Here is a 21,532-nt window from a genome sequence, read left to right on the forward strand (position 1 = left end):
TACAAGGGTAATCGCAGGCTTGTTTTTGAACCACACTTGGTGTTCCATTACCCAAAAGTTGATTGAACACTTGTCACTAACTGTGTAAATGATTTCTGGTGATTGTTTGCATGAGTCATACCAGATACCCAGTTCATAAAAATGTAAAGTGCAAGGACTTCTACATAATGTCAACAGTGGGTCATAGACTCAATCACCGTTACCTTATTCTGCGATATATAGTGACCTAAAAGACACTTATGTCGATGAAACTCTTCAAGATTCTCTTCAAGCCACTTTAAGTTAACTTTGTAGTAAAATGTCTTTTTACCAAGAGTATTTGATGATATTTCCTGTCAAGAACTACAACAACTAGTTTCTTAGATGGCAGGTAAAATCACGTCTATCATTATGTTGCATGTGTTATGTTGCCATGAAGAATTCTTGGTAAACTTAAACATTGGAAATGTGTTTGTTTTTAAAAAAAAAAAAGAAAAAAAAGAATGTGAAATCTAAATTTCTGTTTCCTTAATTATTCCTAAAAATGAGTAATTCCATTCAGTATTAGGAAAAGATCGCAGGTTTGGTTGGACTTTGTAACTGTCACAGGTGTGACTGACAACAGTAATGCGTCCCTTTCTTTTCCTCTGATGCTGGGCTGACAGAAAAACGAAGGTGAAGAGTTGAGACACTATAAAGGCAACTGAAATGTATGATGAACTTCCACTTATCCTTCAAAATAAAACACCTACTTTGTTTGAGTGAAGATAAAGAAAACGAAAGAATCAAGGGACAAGATTAAGTATGTTACCAAAAATGTTATACCAAAAATACCAAAAAATAAGGAATGAAGTACTTTTTCACAAACACATGTTCACTAGTTGTGGAATGAGGTAGCCTACTGTCATGCTGTTGATGGTATTTTAACCCATGTCAGTGGTGTAAATGTGTCTAAGGGCCACAAGAGTAAGATCATAAGCTGTATTAAGAAAATACTTTTCACTTTTCACTTGTGTGTGCAAACCTATTGTGTGTACATACTTATTAGATTGTCAGGAAGTAATGCAATAACCTTCCATGCTTACAAATAACCCTTCTTCAGATTTGATTTTGACTTTATTTTGAAGGCAACACTATTGTAGCGGGTTTAAACTGAGTGTATGTCATTAACAGACATCAACCATAAACTTTATATTAACCACCACCCACAGCTTATCTTCTTTCACTTGGAAAGTGATTCAGCTTCTTTTTCCAGAACTTGTTCAACTGAGAAGGTAAAACTAAAGCAGTTAAATACTTAAAACTTTAATATGAAACTGTAATGAGGAATGGAAGTAACAAAATTAATTCATGAAAATGGAGGTGATTTAATGCATGTGAATTGAAAAATGGTATCATGCAGTGTTTTAGAATATAGAATATATATAGAATTTATTGCTATTAAGGTCTGAAAATTTGAGGCTGGATAGTTAATACTGCCACTGTGGACGATGTGGGTTTGATATGTACATATGCATATATACCACCGCATTTGAATAAAAATAAATTAATAAATATTGAAAATGACCAAAGGTAGTGCAGTCTGTATTAAATTCCGTTTGATTGGTAATATACAGATTAGATATCAAGTGCATCTTTTACACACTACAAACTGATGTGCATTTGAACAATGATGTGGTCAGCTGAGCAAAAACTGTGTGAAATACATAATGTCAACAAATCTTTGAAATGAACTAAAATAGAATTACCATCTCATGGTTATATGCATTCACCAGCCAGTCAAGTTGCAGGGAATATGGTCACAATCTCCCCTTCCAGCATTAAAAAATGGCTAGAAATGTTTTTGTAGAACATTACGATGTCACAGTGAAGTTGACCTTTGACCACTTGGATGTAAAATGTTATCACTTCATCATCTTGTCCGATCAGACATTTGTGTCAAATTGTGTCATAATTAGTATATGAATTTATGGGTTATGGTCAAAAACCTGTATTATGAGATCACTGTGACCTTGACCTTTGACCCCCAAATTCTAATAAGTTCATTGCTGAGTCCAAATGAATGTATGTGCTGAATGTAATGAAATTCCCTCAGAACGTTATTGAGATCTCGCATTCACGAGAGAGACTACCCAAAAACATAATAGGCATAACAGAATAGTGAACGGAAAGGCATTCACTTACTGTGATGTTCACAAAAAATAATTTGACAAAATGATTTGAATCAGAAAAGTGATTTGTTATTTAACTGATCTGAAATTAAAGACACTACATAAAACAAATAATAGCTTTAATGCAGCTGCTTTTGTTTTGTATCTAGACACCACACTGAATGAATTTTAAAGGCTCCAGATACTCAGGAACTTAATAACAACCATCTAGGATGAACGTCAGTTAGAGAGAACCATAATTTCCACGGTTTTGGGAAATATTGGACCCTAACTATTATGTGAATGAATAAAATTTACTCATTTTAACACATTTGTGTTTCTCTTTCTATTTAGACAAGACAGTGATCAAACAACGAAGGTTTATTGAGCATCCTCTACACACATCAACAGACCAACCTTCCACTATGAACTCAATGCTAACCAGGAGCCAGCAGAGAACAAGGTTACGTTATTACAACGCCAATGCTGCAGAAATGCATGGCAACAACCTCACTGAGTGTGAAGTCCATCAAGTGGAAGGTAAGTTCTCACTAAACAACCATAGTAGATGCTAAACATCTTTCAAACAGATTGTATCTTTCATCAAGCACAATGCAACTCCTAAATACTCATACTTTGTCATGACAAATCCAGAAGTGGCTAGATCTGCCAGTAATTTCTCAATGAGAAAAAAAAGTTCAAATATCCAGTCACTGGCCCTGCTAATGCAGTGAGAATGGTTGCTTACTTTTGTCCATATTTTGGAGAAGCATTGGTTCTTGTCAGTGGAAGCCAAGCAGTAGTGTATAACAATCCAGGAAGTTATTACAACTTCACTGCTGCAGGCACCAGAGAGATGTTGACCGGGACACCTGACACTGGAATGGGTGAGGCATAAGCCAGGGTGGTCAACCCAGGGACAGAGTCAGGAACAGATGAGATATGGACTAGGGGGTGTGACTCTATTAAAGAAAGCCCTGAGCAATGAGTTCCAGGTGTGACGCCTGGCCAGCTGGACAATCTGTAGCATGTCGTTCCCCTACACTCTCCCTGCATTTCCTGTCTGTCTCCACTGTCTCTATATAAAATGGCAAAAAAAGAATCAAGAAAGAACTAAAATTTCCATGGTTGTAGGAAATATTGGACCCTAACTATTATGTGAATGAATAACGTTTACTCATTTTAACACATTTGTGTTTCTCTTTCTATTTAGGTACCAAAGTGAGCAAACAACGAAGGTTTATTGAGCATCCTCTACGCACATCAACAGACCAACTGTCCACTATGAACTCAATGCTAACCAGGAGCCAGCAGAGAACAATCTGCTCAAAGCTGGGAAGAGTCAAGCTACAGCTGCTGTACAAGGCCAGCATCCATGGTTTCACCGGTGGAGCCTTCCACCAACGATGTGACAACAATGGTCCCACAGTGTCTGTGGGCTTTAATGCCTCAGGTTATGTGTTTGGAGGCTACACCAAACAACCTTTCAGTCAGTCTGGTCAGTATGTGTGTGATGACCAGGCCTTTCTCTTCACCTTCAGTGGAGAGAAGCTCCTCAAATATCGAGTCACTCACCCTGTTTATGCAGTGAGAATGATTGCTAACTCTGGTCCATATTTTGGAGAAGCATTGGTTCTTGTCAGTGGAAGCCAAGCAGTAGTGTATAGCAATCCAGGAAATTATTACAACTTCAATGCTGCAGAAATGCATAACAACGACCTCAACCTGACAGAGTGTGAAGTCTATCAAGTGGAGGGTAAGTTCTCGCTAAAACTATCTTTCTACTTTCAAACAGATTGTATCTTTCATCAAGCACAGTGCAACTTCTACATATTCATACTTTGTTGTGACAAATCCAGAAGTGGCTAGATCTGCCAAAAACAAAAAATACACATGCCTTCCCCTTTTTTGACACCCTACACCAATGATTTTTGTACAGTCCATTCATGTGAGGGTGGCCAGCTGCATTTCCTGTCTGTCTCCACTGTCTCTATATAAAATGGCAAAAAAAAGAAGGAAAAAGTTAGAGAGAACTATAATTTCCACGGTTTTGGGAAATATTGGACCCTAACTATCATATGAATGAATAAAATTTACTCATTTTAACACATTTATGTTTCTCTTTCTATTTAGACAAGACAGTGATCAAACAACGAAGGTTTATTGAGCATCCTCTACGCACATCAACAGAGCAACCTTCCACTATGAACTCAATGCTAACCAGGAGCCAGCAGAGAACAAGGTTACGTTATTACAACGTCAATGCTGCAGAAATGCATGGCAACAACCTCACTGAGTGTGAAGTCCATCAAGTGGAAGGTAAGTTCTCACTAAACAACCATAGTAGATGCTAAACATCTTTCAAACAGATTGTATCTTTCATCAAGCACAATGCAACTCCTAAATATTCATACTTTGTCATGACAAATGCAGAAGTGGCTAGACCTGCCAGTAATTTCTCAATGAGAAAAAAAAGTTCAAATAATAACCAGGAGCCAGCTGAGAACAATCTGCTCAAAGCTGGGAAGAGTCAAGCTACAGCTGCTGTACAAGGCCAGCATCCATGGTTTCACCGGTGCAGCCTTCCACCAATGATGTGACAACAACGGTCCCACAGTGTCTGTGGGCTTTAATGCCTCAGGTTATGTGTTTGGAGGCTACACCAAACAACCTTTCAGTCAGTCTGGTCAGTATGTGTATGATGACCAGGCCTTTCTATTCACCTTCAGTGGAGAGAAGCTCCTCAAATATCCAGTCACTGGCCCTGCTAATGCAGTGAGAATGATTGCTAACTCTGGTCCATATTTTGGAGAAGCATTGGTTCTTGTCAGTGGAAGCCAAGCAGTAGTGTATAGCAATCCACAAGGTTATTACAACTTCAATGCTGCAGAAATGCATGGCAACGACCTCAACCTGACAGTGTGAAGTCTATCAAGTGGAGGGTAAGTTCTCGCTAAACAACCATAGTAGATGCTTAACATCTTTCAAACAGATTGTATCTTTCATCAAGCACAATGCAAGTCTCATTAGGATTGTTACTGTCACTGTCCACAGTCCTGAGTACTAAACCTATTAACCTGGCTTCTTATACCATCACAACTGAAGCTCCTCTTGTGAAGTGACCTGTAATATACAGTATACAGAATATAGTTATTTAGATGGATTTTGTAGTTCTGCCTGGATAAACACAATTAACACCATCAATTTGGTCACAAATAACCTGACATCCATGTAAAAGTTGACCTGGATGTATAGATTTGTGTAGGGGCACAGGTCAGCGGGTCTGACCAGCCTAGCTCTAGTTATACTGAAACAGATAAAATCAAATCAAATCAAATTGAGTTTTATTTATATAGCGCCAAATCACAACAAACGTTATCTCAAGGCACTTTCCAATTGGAGGAGGTCAAGACCTTCTCTTTAAAGTATAGGAGAGGAAGAGACCCAACAATTCCCACTGAGAGCAAGCACTTAATGGCTCTACCTTTTACCACTGACTGACAAATAATAACAAGAAGTTCAAATCAAGTGTCTGAAATCAACAAGAAGGTGGTTTTAGCTAACTACAGCTGCTGAATGAGTCCATTCTGAAAATCAAACAAAAGTCCAACATGGTCTTGTATGAGGGGTGTTTAGTTTTAGATTGAGTTATCACTTTAATGCATGTTTAATAACTTCAAAAGACAACTGCTAAAAAATGACTGTTTAAAAATGATTACTGTGTAATAAAAATTACAATAGACCAGTTTGACAATATTTTATTAAAACTGGTAAATATTGGTTGTAAAATCTGTTTTTGCTCTTCAACAGAGAGCCCAGAATTTGAGACACCATGGAGGCCAGTGATCTGGGAATCTGAGTAAGTTGGATTGGTCACTGTTTTGCATCATATAATGCTCTTACCTAACTATTATTAAATAAGTCTCAGTACACTGTACAGTCTTGCAAAATATAAAATGACTTGAGGAAATTATAATAATGTAATGTCCTATATGGTAACAGATTAGACACACACACACTATGATGTGATGTGCTTGGCTGTGCAAACTATATTATACCATTTTGCATTATAAGGAAACCAGTCAGTGTGATGTCAGACACACCCAGATTAGAAGCAGCAGAACTAGCTGAACAAGCATGCTATGTAGATCCACCCACTCAAAGTTCATTGTAGTTATCTTAAGTTAGATTGGCGTTTATACAACCATATATTTAAAGTTGCAGTTCTTCTAAAGGACATATATATACACATTAGTCAAGCTCTTTTCTAAAACTTGTTTCAACAGGAAGAGGAAAGAGATGATGGACATTATTAAGTTCTACAAACCCACAGTCAGATCTGTGTCGCAGCTACTCCTTGAAAGCTGGGCGCGAGGGAAAACCTCTGCCAATCATCTTGTGCGATACTATGGGATTGGAGGAAAGCACAGGGGCGGGGCTTGATATAGATGACATCAGCAGCATCCTTAAAGGTCATCTACCAGACCGTTATCAGGTACAGCTTTTTGTTACATGTTGTTTTGTTACACCAAGCAGGACAATGACTGTATGAGTCATTGATTTTGGCTCTTTACTCAAACTGTCCCTGTCTTTCCCTTTAACTGTGTGACACAGTTCAACCCCTCTGCTCCTCTGCATTCTGAGGCCCACGGCTATCGTAAGTCTCCAGGACTCAAGGATAAGATCCACTGTGTTGCTTAAGTCATTGATGCCTGTAAGATCTCCATCATGCCGACAAAGCTGGAGGAAAAGCTGGATGCTATCCGGAGAAAGGTCAACATAATGGGTCAGTAAAAATGAGTCCCATTCATCACTTTAGTGGTGTTGCTGCATCTTATTCACGTGCATAACTCATTTAGTTAAAAACAAAGAAGAAAGTTCACTCCGAGAGCATACATTTCCTCCTAAATTTAATGTTACAAGAACGTATGCAGTGCTTGTTGTACTATTTACACGATACTTATGTTGTTTGATTTTATACACCATTAAAACATATAAGGACTGCTAACACAGTACTGCAGATCGAACGAATGCTTATAACATACTGTATGACAACTGGCTGATCACACATATCACTCTGTTTTCCAATGATCTCTGCATTCGTATAAAAAAATCGAAAAAGTACAGTAGATATACTGCAAACTACAGCTGACACATTGGATTTTAGAAACAGAAACAGTTAATAGTACATATATCTGAAACTGCTATGTTTTTATTTTTGTTGTTCATGTTGGTCTACAGGGATTCCCCAGCTGGTCCTGATGACTAAAGTAGATGAAACCTGTCCCTTTGTTGCACAGAATATCAGGAACATTTATAGGAGCGGCTACATCAAGAAAATGGTGAGATCAACTTTAAATTCATCTGTAGGATTTTACTCTAATTTAAATAAGTTTAGGATCCTAAGTTTTGGCCTTGATGGAAGGACATCAGCTACGAGGTAACATGAATCTGTTCATCATTTCATTTTGTCTGTTTATCTTATTGAGTTCTCTTTTTGTATTTTTTGTTTATTTTTTATAATTCACCCGCTACAACTATGTTTTCCCCTTCTGTGTTCTTCTGTGCACAACATACACAGTAATGACTGTTACAAACTTCCAGTTGAACTGTCATGGGTTGTTGTTGTAACCTACATAAATATATACATTAACACAATCGACATTACTGCTGCGGTAAAGACCAAAGGAAAAAATTATGTTGTTATTTTACTTTAGTTAATGCAATTCAGTGCGGCACTTTTTTTGTGTTGTCAAAAGCAGTGTAAAGCACCATCATCTCAATCTTTTGTGCTGTGTGTTTTGTGATGCAGATGCAGGAGGTCAGCACTCGGCTCGGTGTGCCATTGTCCTGTGTTGTTCCTGTGAAGAACTACAGTGAAGAGTTGGAGCTGGACATCAACTGCGACATCCTGCTGCTCAGCGCCGTCATCCAAATGCTTCGCTTTGCTGATAATTACTTCGATGAGATCAGTGACCAATCGACCAAAACTGAAACTAAAGAATAGTAAGAATTACCAGCAGGTGTACCGTACACACTGTATCTTGTACTGAAATGTATCTCAAAATGACTCACTGTCCAACAGGTGAGCAGGTTTAGTTCAGCTTCACTGTAGTATACTGTTGTACTGTTGTACGGAAACCTTTGCTGCATTCATGTCATGTCAATTTAAAGAAGGGGAAAAAATTATCTCATTCAACTGAAAGTATACATGGATTGTTCCAAGATGGCTACCTTATTCCTCAGCTTGTAATCACACCAAACCGATAAATGTCTACATTAGCTGCTGTTAGCATGTTCCATATTTGTAATGGTTACTCAACAACTAAATCCAGATACAAACAGCATGCAGCTCTTACTTAATTAACTGAAGAAATTGCACTGGTGATAATATTGGACTTTATTTACATGTAACTACCAGTCATGATAAGTTTAGGGCCTTGTTGCCACTGATTTGTTGACATTTCTGTGGTCATGTTTGCCAAGTAGAAGATGATGTGGCTATCAAAAATTCCTGATATCTTGAACTCAGGATTTCAAGTACAAAACATTTGTTTCTACCTCCAAGCACTCATATGAATCCTGGGAAATGTAGTCCCTCCAGTGCATGTAGGAACTGCCATGCACATCCAGTACTCAAGTGCTACTTTCTTTCTTATTCAGCATTTTCTTCGTGTTAACTGGTAGATAGGAAGAGCTGAAGTTTGCCTTAAATCGGATCAAAATTAAATCACTAACTGAGACTGCCACGTACCTTTAACTACTTCTCTTTATTTTTTTCTTTCTTTCTAGTTTTCGCTTTCCACATTCCTCCATTATTATAGAAACTTTGTACAGTTGATTGTGTATAAACTGAATCTGATTCAGTTGAAACTGAGAAAAAACATTTATTGTTATGAGGCATGTTATGTACATTTTGTTTTAATCTGGATTTCTTTTCAAACTTCTCATTATTCCTAAAATGATTAATTCCTTTCCGTATTCTGCTGTTCAATAAAATCTCAAAGTGCATGAATGAACAGAAAAACTGAAATTTATTAATGCAGGTCAGACAGTTACTTTACAGCAAACAGTGTTGGAGTCTTGCCAGCTGAGAAGCAGTCCCTCCCTATGTAACAGGACTGTGGTATTACAGCAAACTATACACATATCACACCTCTAATGCCGACACACTGCCTGGCCATCACTGAAACGAACTGTGAATTAGAGTGAATTATAAATTGGCAGCTGTCCTCTCATTGACAATAATCTTCAGTTAAAAAATAATTACGCTCTGTGCTTAGGATAACTTTTAAACAAACAAACACACGTCTTGAAATAGTGTTTAAAATATCAATGTTGTGTTAGTGCACATAAAAGACGGGGAGCTCCTTCCAGCCAAAGTTTACATGACACTGGTTGTACGACACTGTAACTGTCAAAGGGAATGAGGGAATGTCCTGGAAATGCAAAACACACCTGGAATTCAATGATACAAAGCCAGTCAGCTTCCTTTTTTCTCCCTTTCCATAATATTGGTGCATTTCGTCCAGCTGCTCAGTGGCCACCAGCGAGAGGACGGTGGTCATACTGGGAAGCTCCTGGGGGAAATGTGTGAAACAGCTAAAAGATGATATGCAGCATATTTTTCTGTAGGACCGGATGAGTCGGTTGATGGTGGAGCTGATTCAGATAATTGGGAGCACAGAGAAAGACCACTGGGGACGGAGCAGTAGGGAGAATCTTATGGCACAGCTGACGCTCTCTGACATTTCAAACAGTCAGATGGCTTTCCTCTCATCAGCCAGCGGCTTCAGTCATTAACAAAAAAGGCAGCCACGTGAAGACGAAACCATTTCAACGTCAACCACTTGAGTTACAGTGGAGAACACATATGTACATACACACATCCAAACACACACACACACACACACGCACGCTCTCCCACACAAACAAGTGCACATGAGCTTAGTCAGAGTCCAAAGGCTGATTTCAGTGACAAGAAGCGTGGAGAATAAAGCAGGACTATTGGCACGGCTTAAACAGCGCTAACATGCATTCATATTACAGCAAAACACAGACTTTTTGGCTAATTGCTGTTTGTCAACTTACAACAGACAACAAAATCATCCTTGTGTCCTTACATATTAGCAACTATTCAGGTTTATCTTTTTAGCTATTTTGAAATTAAGGGCAACATCAGCTGTTTTTTTACTTAAACTTTCCCTTGCTGCAGATAAAGTAGTCCCATCAAACTAAAGTGAGATGTAGATATGCCAAGCATGTGAATAATACTTGCTTCCTTCAGAAAACTATTACATTTCTTGCTGTTAAGCTTTTAAGCTCCAACAATTCTCATTTTCTCGCTTTGGACAAGCTGCCAGTTGGCTGCCATCATTCATTTTCTAGTTTACACCGCAGTGACAGCACTGAGCAGCACTGCCAACAGTCTGCCACGGACACAGGGAAGATTTTGGCATCCAGAGTTATGGTCTCATCATTTAAAGACCAAACTGACAACAATAAAAAAAAAAAGGAAATTCTTTTAACACAACAAAGGGAAAAAATTATGTTGGCACATCCAGTCAACCAGTTTAGGACTGTTTGTCAATGATGGGGGAATATTGCAGCCTAATCTTCCTTATTAATGTTATGCTAGTCATTTATTTAGAGATGAACTGTGCTATATAACAGATACTGCAGAGCATACACTGTATTACAAAGGTAAAAATGCCTAATTCAGTGTGCTGACTCTGTTATCTACAGTCACTACTGTCTGTGCATAGCATTAAATAATGCAGACAGATTTCCATGTTTACTGTGAGTGTTATCTGGCTCCGTGGAAGCCATTTGTCATTCTACAAGTTAAAAGATTAAAAAAAACCCCATAAAACTTTAAAACATACAAACAAGGTCAATATGCATTTGTATATATTTTTAAACTATTCTGGAGACTTCACATTATCACCACCACATCGCTGAAGATGTATGGTGTACCACTTTACTAATTCAAACTGCATCATCAAAAGTATAAAAAAGGACGAAACAGATGCAGAAGGCGAAGAGCACCTTTTTGTTGTTGTCATTTCAGCTACCCAGACGTATCAAAAATGATGGTTGTATGTTAGACATCTGCATACAGTGATACGTGCGCAAAAAAAAAAAAAAAAAAAATCTGTTTAAAGACTTACAGGCATGAGCTGAAAAATTTAAATCAAATTGCAAATAAAAATCACTGCGCTTTGTCACTTTGTCTTGTCAGCACTTGGACTCGACCACATCGATCACACACTGTGCTTACGTCAACATCTAGAGAGATGACATTCAAATTCCAAACAGTAGAAAAAAAATTTAACAAAGAACTTTTCTTTATGTTTTTCTTTTTCTTCTCTTAAAGAACTGTACAAGATTATTTTTAAAAAATCAATAATTAGTTATACATATTTATATGACAACATTGTTTACGTTATATTACTGTAAAGAAATACAACTTTTGTTTTGTTCTTGTTCAAGACTGGATGCAGTATTCCTTTTTCAGAGTGCTGTGGCTTTGATGCGCTGAAGATGGTTCATGTAGATTTTTAAGCAGCAAAGTTCATATATATATATATATATATATATATATATATATATATATATATATATATATATATATATATATATATATATATATATATGAATATTGTTCAATTTGTTCAATTTGTGAGATTTAATGTTTAATTCTCATTCTCTAAAAACTAATACAAATAATAATCGCTCAGATGAAAATCACTTTAATGCTGCAAGCAATGTATGTCCACAGGGTGGAGCTAAATCATTGATTTACAAGGGACACCATTTTTTAGGTGAATTCAGCTTTATCTTATAATGAGCTCAGAGAAGCGATTCAACAAAACGGCGTCAGCGACAGCTCCTGACTCTTAAACTCAACGTCAAGCCTCACTGATGACTCATGCTCACCTGGATCATCACGTGTGAAGCAGAGAAGGTCAGCAGACACCTTCTAGTTCACTCAAACGTAAACATAAAGAGAAGGACAGGTGGCTGGTCCAGTCCCCTGCCTGTTTCTTCCCTCATCTTTTCAGCTATTTGCAGTCAAAGAGACAGGTGAGCTCCACTTAACCACCGGTTGGAAAAGGAATACTGCATTTCTCTGCTGCTTGTTCCTTAGCTCTAGTGTGCATCCTGCAGGGGAAAGAGGGGTGGGGCAGGTGGGGTTGGTCATCTAGGCGGGGCCTTCCTTTGGAGAGGACGGAGTCTGGGATGTGGAGCTGGAAGACGAGGAGGCGGAGCTCTTCAGGGAGCCCAGAGTCTTGCTGAACCAGGAGTTCTTGGCTGCCTGGATCTCGTTCATCAGGACTCCCCTCTGGTGCTCGAGCTCCTGCAGAGCGACAAGAGGAGCAGGAGGAGTCAGCAGGAGGAGCACAGAGGAGGAAAGCACTTTGGATCAAATGTGGCCAGGTCACATTCTCTCTAAGTTACTTAATCAAACAATCAGTATGTGTTCTCACTGCCGTAGATGTTTCTGACAGCTTTAGTTGATATATCAATTTCCTTATATTGCCCTTCAACTTCACAGAAGCTGTTATTAATGTTACTGATGATATTGAGATCATGCTGCTGACCTGGATGCGGCACTTGGCCTCCACCAGCTGCAGTTTAGTCTGGGCCAGCTCCAGCTCCAGCTGCCTCAGCTGCTCCTTCAGCCCGTCCTTCTCCTCATCCAGTGGCTCGGTGCATGCCTTGTCCTTGCCAGGGGACGATGCCTGAAGGGTCCCCAGGGTGTTGAACAGGTCCCTACAGTGCTCACAGCCCATTACTTTACTCTGTACAGGCACACAAACATACATAAACATACTTTAAACGGTACAGACATGTGAGTACTGTAACTAGAACGGTGAATGTTTGTGAATGTTTGAGCAAAATCTAAAGAACTTAGGACTCAGGTCTTGTGATATCACATCCAAGAAGCCAAAAAAATGTTTTGTGAGGTCACAGTGACTTTGACCTTTTGACCACCATAAACTAATCAGTTTGTCCTTGAGTCCAATCGAATGTTTGGGCCAAATCTGAAGAAATTACTGTAAGGCATTACTGCAATATCACGTTCATAAGAATGGGACGGATGGGGGGAGGGACAACCTGAAAACATAATGCCTCTGGCCCTCGCTGTCACCAGTGTGTTCTTGTGCATGCACATTTACATGTTCTAGCAAACACATCTGTGTGTTACATATAAAAGCTGTGCTGAAGCAGGGGACTGGTTCTGGACACCCATTTTGTTATACTAAACGCACAGCTCCACCTGCCATTGGCAATCCAGAGGTCTTTGTTGAGCACTGAGACTTCAGCCACAGCTACCATGTTACAGCAGTCAATCAGGTTTCTTTTCTTGTCTTCTTCTTCTCTATCTCTATTCTGGTTTATAATTAGCATAGCAATATTATGACTGTAAATCTAAAATAAGTGCTCATGTCATGTTACCATTAGCAGGGTCATGTGGTAAACCAGCCATCAGTGAAAGTAAGGGAAGTGTTGCACTAACATATATACATCTCCTGAATGGTCCCTTCCTGTTATGTTCCTCGCAACATCCTGTTTCAGTGTGATGTGCTGTCGCAACACATCATATTAAGAGGAAAATCAGAATGTCCTCATCTTTATCCAGGCCTAAGATCCTGCTCCACCACACCCATACAGCAATGATAGAGCACATGTCTTAAAATGCCTAAGGATTATTTGTGCAATCAAGTTGTTTATGGGGGGGATGATGAGTCAATATGGGCTTGTCTGACTGCCTAGCATGAACTCAGAGTCAGAGCAGAGCCTAAAAACTGTTCATTCTGTGATGCAACACATTGCAGCTTTTTGTTAGGAGTTTCAAAGTCTCCAGACTTGCATCTGCTGCCCTCTACAGTAGCTGTGCATTAACACTGCAAGCTCACCCTGACGATGTCCAGCTCTTCTTTTGTTGCTGCCTGCTGTTTCTCTAGCCTGGTGCTCAGCTGGGAGCAGATCTGAAACACAGAGAGAGCGTCATGCTGTACAAAAGAAGACACGATTGAACTACAAGATGAGAGATGCACTGAAGATTTTTTTAACCTGCATTTCTCCAAGAAAAATCAACTTAGCAGTGTGATCTTTACTCTTTACACACTCGCATAAATCCACACATTCTGCACAACTGTCAAACCTGTTTGTATTCAGCTATGATCGCTGTGGTTTTCTTGATCTCCAACTCTGCTTTCTCCAGCTCCCTCCTGAACACCTCCTTCAGCTGGAAGAGCGACAACAACATGACAAAAACACAAGATAGCTAATTAATGAGGAGGATGAGCTGACAGAACATAACAGTATAACATAGTATTTATACATATTCAAATGTCAGGGTGATAAAAAGTAAGTGGTAAGAATTTAGCACATTTACACATCTACTTTGCAGACATTTCATTTTATTATACTGCATCATTCTTTCTTTAAGTACACAGTTTCAGGCATCTGAATATATATCCAGATATGTATTCATATAACAATGCACCACAACCTGTGTTTATATATACACACAATGATCAGAGTGTATATTTTAATGCATTTAAATATCTATTCAGAAACACAACCAGGTGGACAATAAGATGAGAAATCATAAACTCATAAGTACAAGTTAGAAAAGAGATTATGTAAAAGTCAGGTTGTGTTATAGTGAAATGTAAGTTTTAAAGATGCAAAGAGTAAAATTTCTCCTGCTCCAAAACGGTTAAAAAAAATTGAACTGTTGATCAATACTAAACACATTGCTCAGTATCATTTAGAATAGTAATATTTGGGCTATTTTCGAGACAGCGCTTTTGAGCGCTTTTGGGCTATTTTCTAGACAGCGCTTTTGAAGTCATTAATTACTAATTTTGCATTTCAATAGAATTTTAAGTGAACATAATCAAAGAGTGAAGCCATTAAGATGAAACAATTACTGTGTTACCTCATGAAGATTTAGTTACATGTATTAATTGAAGAAGAGTACCATACCAAAGCTTTGACTGCAAACATCATTAAACCAATCCACCCATGAGGCCTGTAGCTTGTTAACGAGCTTAACGAGAGGAGGGTAAACAGGAGGCAGATGTTACCTGAGCCGTCTCCTCCTCCTGTCGTCTCTTTTCCTCCTCTGTCTCCACTAGACGTTGCTTGGTGCTCAGCAGCTCTTTGTTCAAAACATCGGCTTTGTCTTCTGCCTGAATGCACGTACACACACAATCACAGAAAGCATGTGGCTCAATACCATTTCACATGACACAGGCACATTCAAATGCAGAACAAGTTCAGGCAACAAGAGGTAAACAAATCACAGATTTGGGGTTTACTGTTGACTTGAGGCACTGGAACATAACATCATTATAATCTTTACTATTTCCTCACTGATACAAGCTCAGAGCTTTACACTGAGAACTGCCCAGCAGAGCTGCAGTTCTCCTGTGGTGCAGTGGATGCAAATGCTTATGAGCACCTCCACAATAGCTGCTGAGGAAGGAGTGGTTAATATCAGAAAATGCTTGGAAATGTGTTTCTGCTTACAGCTACATTTGTCTGTTTTGTTGCTGTCAGAGTGAGGGGTTCCTAATTATCCCAACTTCTGAAATGTTGCTAGTTACAGTGCATTTCAAAGAGCACATGCATTTGGAGCATATTAAGCTTCCCAATGTGCTCTATGTATAAAACAGCCAATGTTAGCAGTTGAGAACAAACACTACATGTAAACACAACCTTACTAAACAAACACATTAATCCAACAAATGATTACACTCTCTTCACTTTGAGACAAGGTTGCCAGACTGGTTTGAAAAAAACATCCTCTTGAGATGCTGTGTTACCTGGTCAAGGTCGTTCCGAAGGGCGATCTTACTGGTGACCAGTTCATGGGCCAAGTCATCATTCTCCTGTTCTAGTCGCATACTGGCCTCCTGAAGACGACGGTTCTCCCTCTGCACACACACACAGTAGCAGAACCTATTATTGTCTGCAGTGTCAATTGAAATATGCACATATTGTATGTGAGAGCACCAGCGTGCAGTTGATAGCACAGAAACACCAGGAATCTTTTCAGAGAAGTGTTTTGTTTTTTTTAAAATATATAAATCTTTTTTGTATCATTTAGCTGACGTAGGGCCCTCTGGCTTAGGGATTCATCTGCCAACTGTGAACTGTCCTTTTCCTCAAGTCCAGCCAAGTCCCTTCATTCATCTCATTCTCTCCCATTTCCTGTCATCGCTCTACTGGTGCTGCGTAACAGAGGCATAAAATGCCCAAAAATAATGATTTAAAAAATGCTGTAATGGAAACATTAACATTAACATAAAACTCTTACTTATAAAACAGTTGACCACCAAACAATATTTCCTGATTCTACAGATGAAAAAAAGGCAGCAGTCCCACAGATCTATTTCAATCTCTATTTATTGATGCCGCCTTTAAAACCTATTACAACTGCCCACTGCCCACACACACACACAGACACACACACACACACACACATCATTTTAAGGTCCCCATTGTGGACCTTTAGTGGAGTCTCATGACTTCTGGTCTCCCTCTAAACAGTCTCACATGATGGCCATGCCTCAATGGGACGAAATAGTTGTCACGGTTGCATGCATGCACTCACACACACACGCACACACACACAAACACACACACGCACGTGCATGCACGCACGCACGCACGCACGCACGCACGCACACACAGTATACATAAACTGGCAGTTGAGCTGAATTGCTACATCACATTTCATATAATTATGCAAATATTAATTTATACATCTGTGCAAAAAGGAGTTCTCTCCTTTTGGTTTCACATCAGCAGATCTAAACATCTGTGAAAACTAAAACAAAACTGTAACAGTCAAACAGAATCTGTAAGATTTCACCAGCAAACAAACACAGACACAGCTCTATCACACTCCGGTGCTTTATATCATGCATCACACCAACAGATATCAGCAGGATCAGGTGAAAAAAAACAAACATATTGCTGATGAGTCCAGCTTTGCCTGGAAAGAGCCCTCACGCCACTCTTCAGATTCTATTACTGACTTCCTGCGTGCAGTGAAGTGGTGAGTTTAATTTGGGCACACAGAGGAAAGACCTGCATTGTCTCAGTTAGTGGGGAGGGGAGGGTCTTCTCTGTTGCTGCTGTTGCATACGTTATGTTTTAGACCGATCAAACGTCTGAGAATTTACATGAAAATCTTCTATCTTTAAAAACGCAGAGAGAGCTGCTTCAGCTGACATGGCCAAATCAGAGTCCTCAGAAAAAATGAAATTAATCAAATATCAGTCGTTAATGTCATGACTCAATATTAAAGAATAGTAAAAACTATAAGAATGTGCGCAAAATCCCTGAGAATAAAATGTTTGCAGGAGAAGAGGCAGCTTACCGTGCTGCTGTCCAGAGTCACAACAATGTCTTCATATGGAGCCTCCAGCAGCACAGACTAAACTTTAACACATGATCCTGGCTGGAGTTTCCCTTCTCTCTATGACACTTCACTACTTCACTCTCTCTCCCTCTCGCTCTCCTTCCTTTCCTTTTTAAATGCCTTGTTTTGTATTAATATAAACACTTAAAGCAGCCAAGAAAAAGTACAACTGGACACAAAAGTCGCAAATAGATTTCATGCATATAAAGAGACACGGACAAATACAAACACACACGCCAAACAATGCAACATAAAAAGTACATACCTAAAACTTGGAGTATAAAACCATATAAAAATGGTGAATTGTTGAATTAGAGTATGCATAAAGTAACTAAAATCCAAGAGTTTAAGAGTTTAACCCTGTGCTAAATTACAAGCAGCGACATTCCTCCTTTGTGTCTTTTTGTCTTCTTGCTCGTTCCACTGGCTACAGAAGATGTGGCTCTGATCCAACATCTTATCTACAATAAAAGTTCCTTCCTTCCCTCCTGAACCAGCAGCTTATACAGCTCTGCTGGTTGCTACAGCATATCACTTCTGCCGTAGGGGAAAAACAATGACATGTCATTTTGGTGTGTCTTTTCCTGGTTGTTTGTGTGTATCCCCTCACAAATACTACTTCAGCGATATTTCATCAAACATGTTCTTTACATCAGAGTTTTATTTACTTGAAAACTGATCACTGATGTGTTTAGCTGAAAGAAGAACTGTTGTTTGTACCTATACTTTTAAAATCATCTCAGGAAACAAGCCAATGACTGAATTTAAACACAGTCCTGGTTTTTTCATGTATTTTTGAGTTTATTCAATTGGAGCCAAAGGAATTCCATTAGCCTTGCAAGGCCACTCTTGTAAACCTCTGACTAATCGTAGTGGGTTTTGGTTTAAAAGTGGGTGGGAACAACCAAACAGAAAACCAAGTTTGAAATGTTTCCATCAATCCAGGACATAATAAAAGGCTGAGGCATTAAATAGTGTGATTCAAACAACTGCAATGAAAACTAGAACAAAAAGAATCAAATAGTTTAGATATTTGTCATACAGTACCAATGCAACCTCTACATATCCTAAAATAGACCTTCTTATAAGTCAAAATATACTGGTTTCCAGCCATGGTTTAAAAAGGCCTTTTCACCTATTAACTCTGCTCACTTAACTCTTCTGGAAGGAACTGCCTTTATCACAGATGGAAAAGATGATTATCACACTGGTTTTCACTTGACAACTTGAGTTAAAAGCATCAGCGTCACACAGTTATATCTGTGAAACCTTTTTATATACAGTCTATGCGTGAAACACAATAACAGTGTTCCTCCCTGCTAAGATGGATATGTTGGTATTTTCTTGCTGGGAAACAAAAAGTTTTAAAGCTGTGAAGTTTGTAACCTAGTTTGATCACAGGTACCTCTCTGAGAAGAAACCAAGACTTCATTACATATAAACCTGTTGTTCACTTGAAAACTTCTTATTAAAAGGAACAGTACAAACTCACTAGTAAAGATGCATCCTCTCCACGTGCTACATGAGCAGTGGGTGCATATTAGAGAATAAATTAAAATAAAATTTTCTGAGCTGTCTCTTTAAATTTTATACAAAGTCTTCAGACAATAAAGATTTAACCTGAACAGCTCTAATTACATCAGTTTCTATTCAATCTTTCTAATTTCAAAGATAAACTTGAAAAAAAAAAAATGACAGATTTAAACTAAGAGATAAAATTAGAGCACATTAAATACAGAGATGTTGTCTGTTGACAGTTTGAGTTTGTATGAATGTTAAAAGTCTGCCTCACCTCTCCAGTTTCAGAGGAGAATCACACAGGATAAAGTCACTGCAGCTAAACCTCTCTGACAACACCCGGCAGCTTTGTCCAAAAATAAATTTTTATAGATGTCTGGGTGAATAACGATGAAAGTCAGCGCTGTGAGAAGCCACATTTCAAGGCAGAGCAGTATCACAAATATTAACAAAGGTACAGTTTGACAAATTGACTCGTTCTCACAACAGATATCTAATCTTAGAAACATGGTTAATTTGAACAAATATGGCTCCTTAAAAGACGCTCGAATTTTATGTCCTCACTGCAACAAAAGAACTGCACTTCAATCACAGTCTTGAAGAGCCAAGTGACTGAGTGAGACTGAAAACTATCTAAAAAGTTATTGAATTAAAACCTACTGGAGACAAAGTTGCTCTCACATTAGTTATGTAACCTCACCAGCAGGTAATAAAACAATGAACCACAATTGACAAAGGTAAGAAACATAAGCTAATGTAACGTGTGGGTGTGCGTCCTACCTGGTATCGGTCGATGGGGTCTTCTTGTTGCAGCTGGCTCTCTCTCAGTGTTTGATATTCCTTCTCAAACTTCTTCAGCTTTTTGGTTGGAACCTGAAAACAACAGGAAAGTTTGTGATGTACCCTGCTTGATAAAATCTCAGCCCATCCTAGTTGTTTGTAAGTAAGGGGAGAATGTGTGTTAATTTATTTGGAGAAGCAGAACAAGTGACTTTGATCATGCTCAGTAGTCCTCATCGAGTTGTCTCCTTCGTGGATAAGATTTTCGTAGTGGGAACCAGTAATGTCAGATGGCTCTCAGCTGCTTTTCTCTCTGTTAATGTTATTTTTCTGCCCTCTCCCTGAGACACATATACCACCTCACATTTTAGCAGAGGGGTAAGAGGTCAGCCGCAGCTAAGTTCAAGAACACTTCAACAGGGCTCTAAAAAAAACAGCATCATCATTCATGTGACACATATGAAGTAGGTTACATCAATGATGTGTTAAGATGCTTTGGTATTGTAGTCGATGTGGACTGTGACAAGAACAGTAGAACAAGTTTCAGTTTTAAAATCTCCAACATTAAAAGAAACCGAAGGGGTCACATGTTGCAATATACAGACGAGTCAACACCCTGAGTATTGCTGCTGAAATGTTGTGGTGTTGTGGTTTGTGCTGCACAGTTTCTGTTTTTTATTTGTCAGCTGTACCTATATGTACGACCTCAGCATATTACATGTTACATACATCACACCTTCAGTGTTCTTTACTATGTTATTTTCACACTGAACATAGTGTGAAAATGCAGCAGATGCACTTCGAACATACAGAATGCACATTCCAGCACAGTCAATCAGCAAGTCACCATCGTTCTAAGAAATCAGCTCAGACGTCAGAAGCTGCCAGTTCACACTGTGAGCTACACGGCCAATGTGTCACTGAAAGTCGTTCATTTTTTCCTGAGATGAAAGACAACAGAGAATGGGATGACGCATAGACTGGCTGAACTCTGATAGGGTCATTTGCTAATGAAAGCCCAACGGGATGAATACTTTGCCTCATCAATAAAGTTTTATTCTATAAGTAATATGTAGGCACAATATGTAGAAGACAAAAAATAGCTCCTCTACTAAACACAGGGCTGCCATCATGCCCACACTGATTGAGTCTTATAATAAAAAAAAACTAAATTATTCATTTATTCTGATGTTGTTAAAGGTTTGTTTATATCAGGGTTGCTTTTACACATTTATGTATTTTCAATAATGTTCGGTTCAGAAAAACAAATATGGTTATGTCTTCAATCAGTTGCAATCTTCAACTATATATAATCTATGTTCATGTAACTCATAAGGTAAAAAATTACTGATTGGCCTTTAAACACTGGCTGCATCTATTACTGAAGCTGAGGCCAAGTAAAGTAAATTAAAAAATTTTCTCATGTTCATTTTCCGTGAATGCTGTCTACGTAGTCCACAGCTTGTTAAAACAATCTCACTTGAAGAAATCAGCAGAATCAGTTTTGAACTTGTCACCTCTCAGTTGCGGCAGCTTGGATACAGAAAAGCTACAGAGAGTTGAACAGTGTTCACTGAAGCCAATCTAAGATTTTTTTAATCTCAGAAAACTACAATGCAGTGCAAACACAAAATAAAAATCTGTGACTTTTTTTTTT

The 21,532-nt window shown here is 38.7% G+C and overlaps 1 protein-coding gene and 1 pseudogene across 5 annotated transcripts in view; one reads left to right on the forward strand and one right to left on the reverse strand.

The window, feature by feature from the left end:
- Positions 1 to 944: 944 nt before the first annotated feature.
- LOC139625980 (interferon-induced protein 44-like) lies at positions 945 to 8,688 on the forward strand (annotated as a pseudogene).
- Positions 8,689 to 9,144: 456 nt separating this feature from the next.
- rabgap1l (RAB GTPase activating protein 1-like) overlaps positions 9,145 to 21,532 on the reverse strand; it is a 114,761-nt gene continuing 102,373 nt past the window's right edge. For all 5 annotated transcript variants that reach the window (XM_071486085.1, XM_071486082.1, XM_071486084.1 and 2 more), the window contains 7 exons: positions 19,876 to 19,968; positions 15,974 to 16,084; positions 15,233 to 15,337; positions 14,302 to 14,385; positions 14,054 to 14,125; positions 12,734 to 12,934; positions 9,145 to 12,489 (listed from right to left, as the gene is read on the reverse strand). In XM_071486085.1, coding sequence (XP_071342186.1) covers positions 12,334 to 12,489; positions 12,734 to 12,934; positions 14,054 to 14,125; positions 14,302 to 14,385; positions 15,233 to 15,337; positions 15,974 to 16,084; positions 19,876 to 19,968 — 822 coding nt within the window. In that variant the 3' untranslated portion in view covers positions 9,145 to 12,333. The remainder of the gene's footprint in view (positions 12,490 to 12,733; positions 12,935 to 14,053; positions 14,126 to 14,301; positions 14,386 to 15,232; positions 15,338 to 15,973; positions 16,085 to 19,875; positions 19,969 to 21,532) is intronic.

Source organism: Trachinotus anak, unplaced genomic scaffold (assembly GCF_046630095.1).
Source record: "Trachinotus anak isolate AG129_WGS33_773 ecotype Australia unplaced genomic scaffold, CSIRO_AGI_Tana_v1 ptg000010l, whole genome shotgun sequence".
Classification (NCBI taxonomy): domain Eukaryota; kingdom Metazoa; phylum Chordata; class Actinopteri; order Carangiformes; family Carangidae; genus Trachinotus; species Trachinotus anak.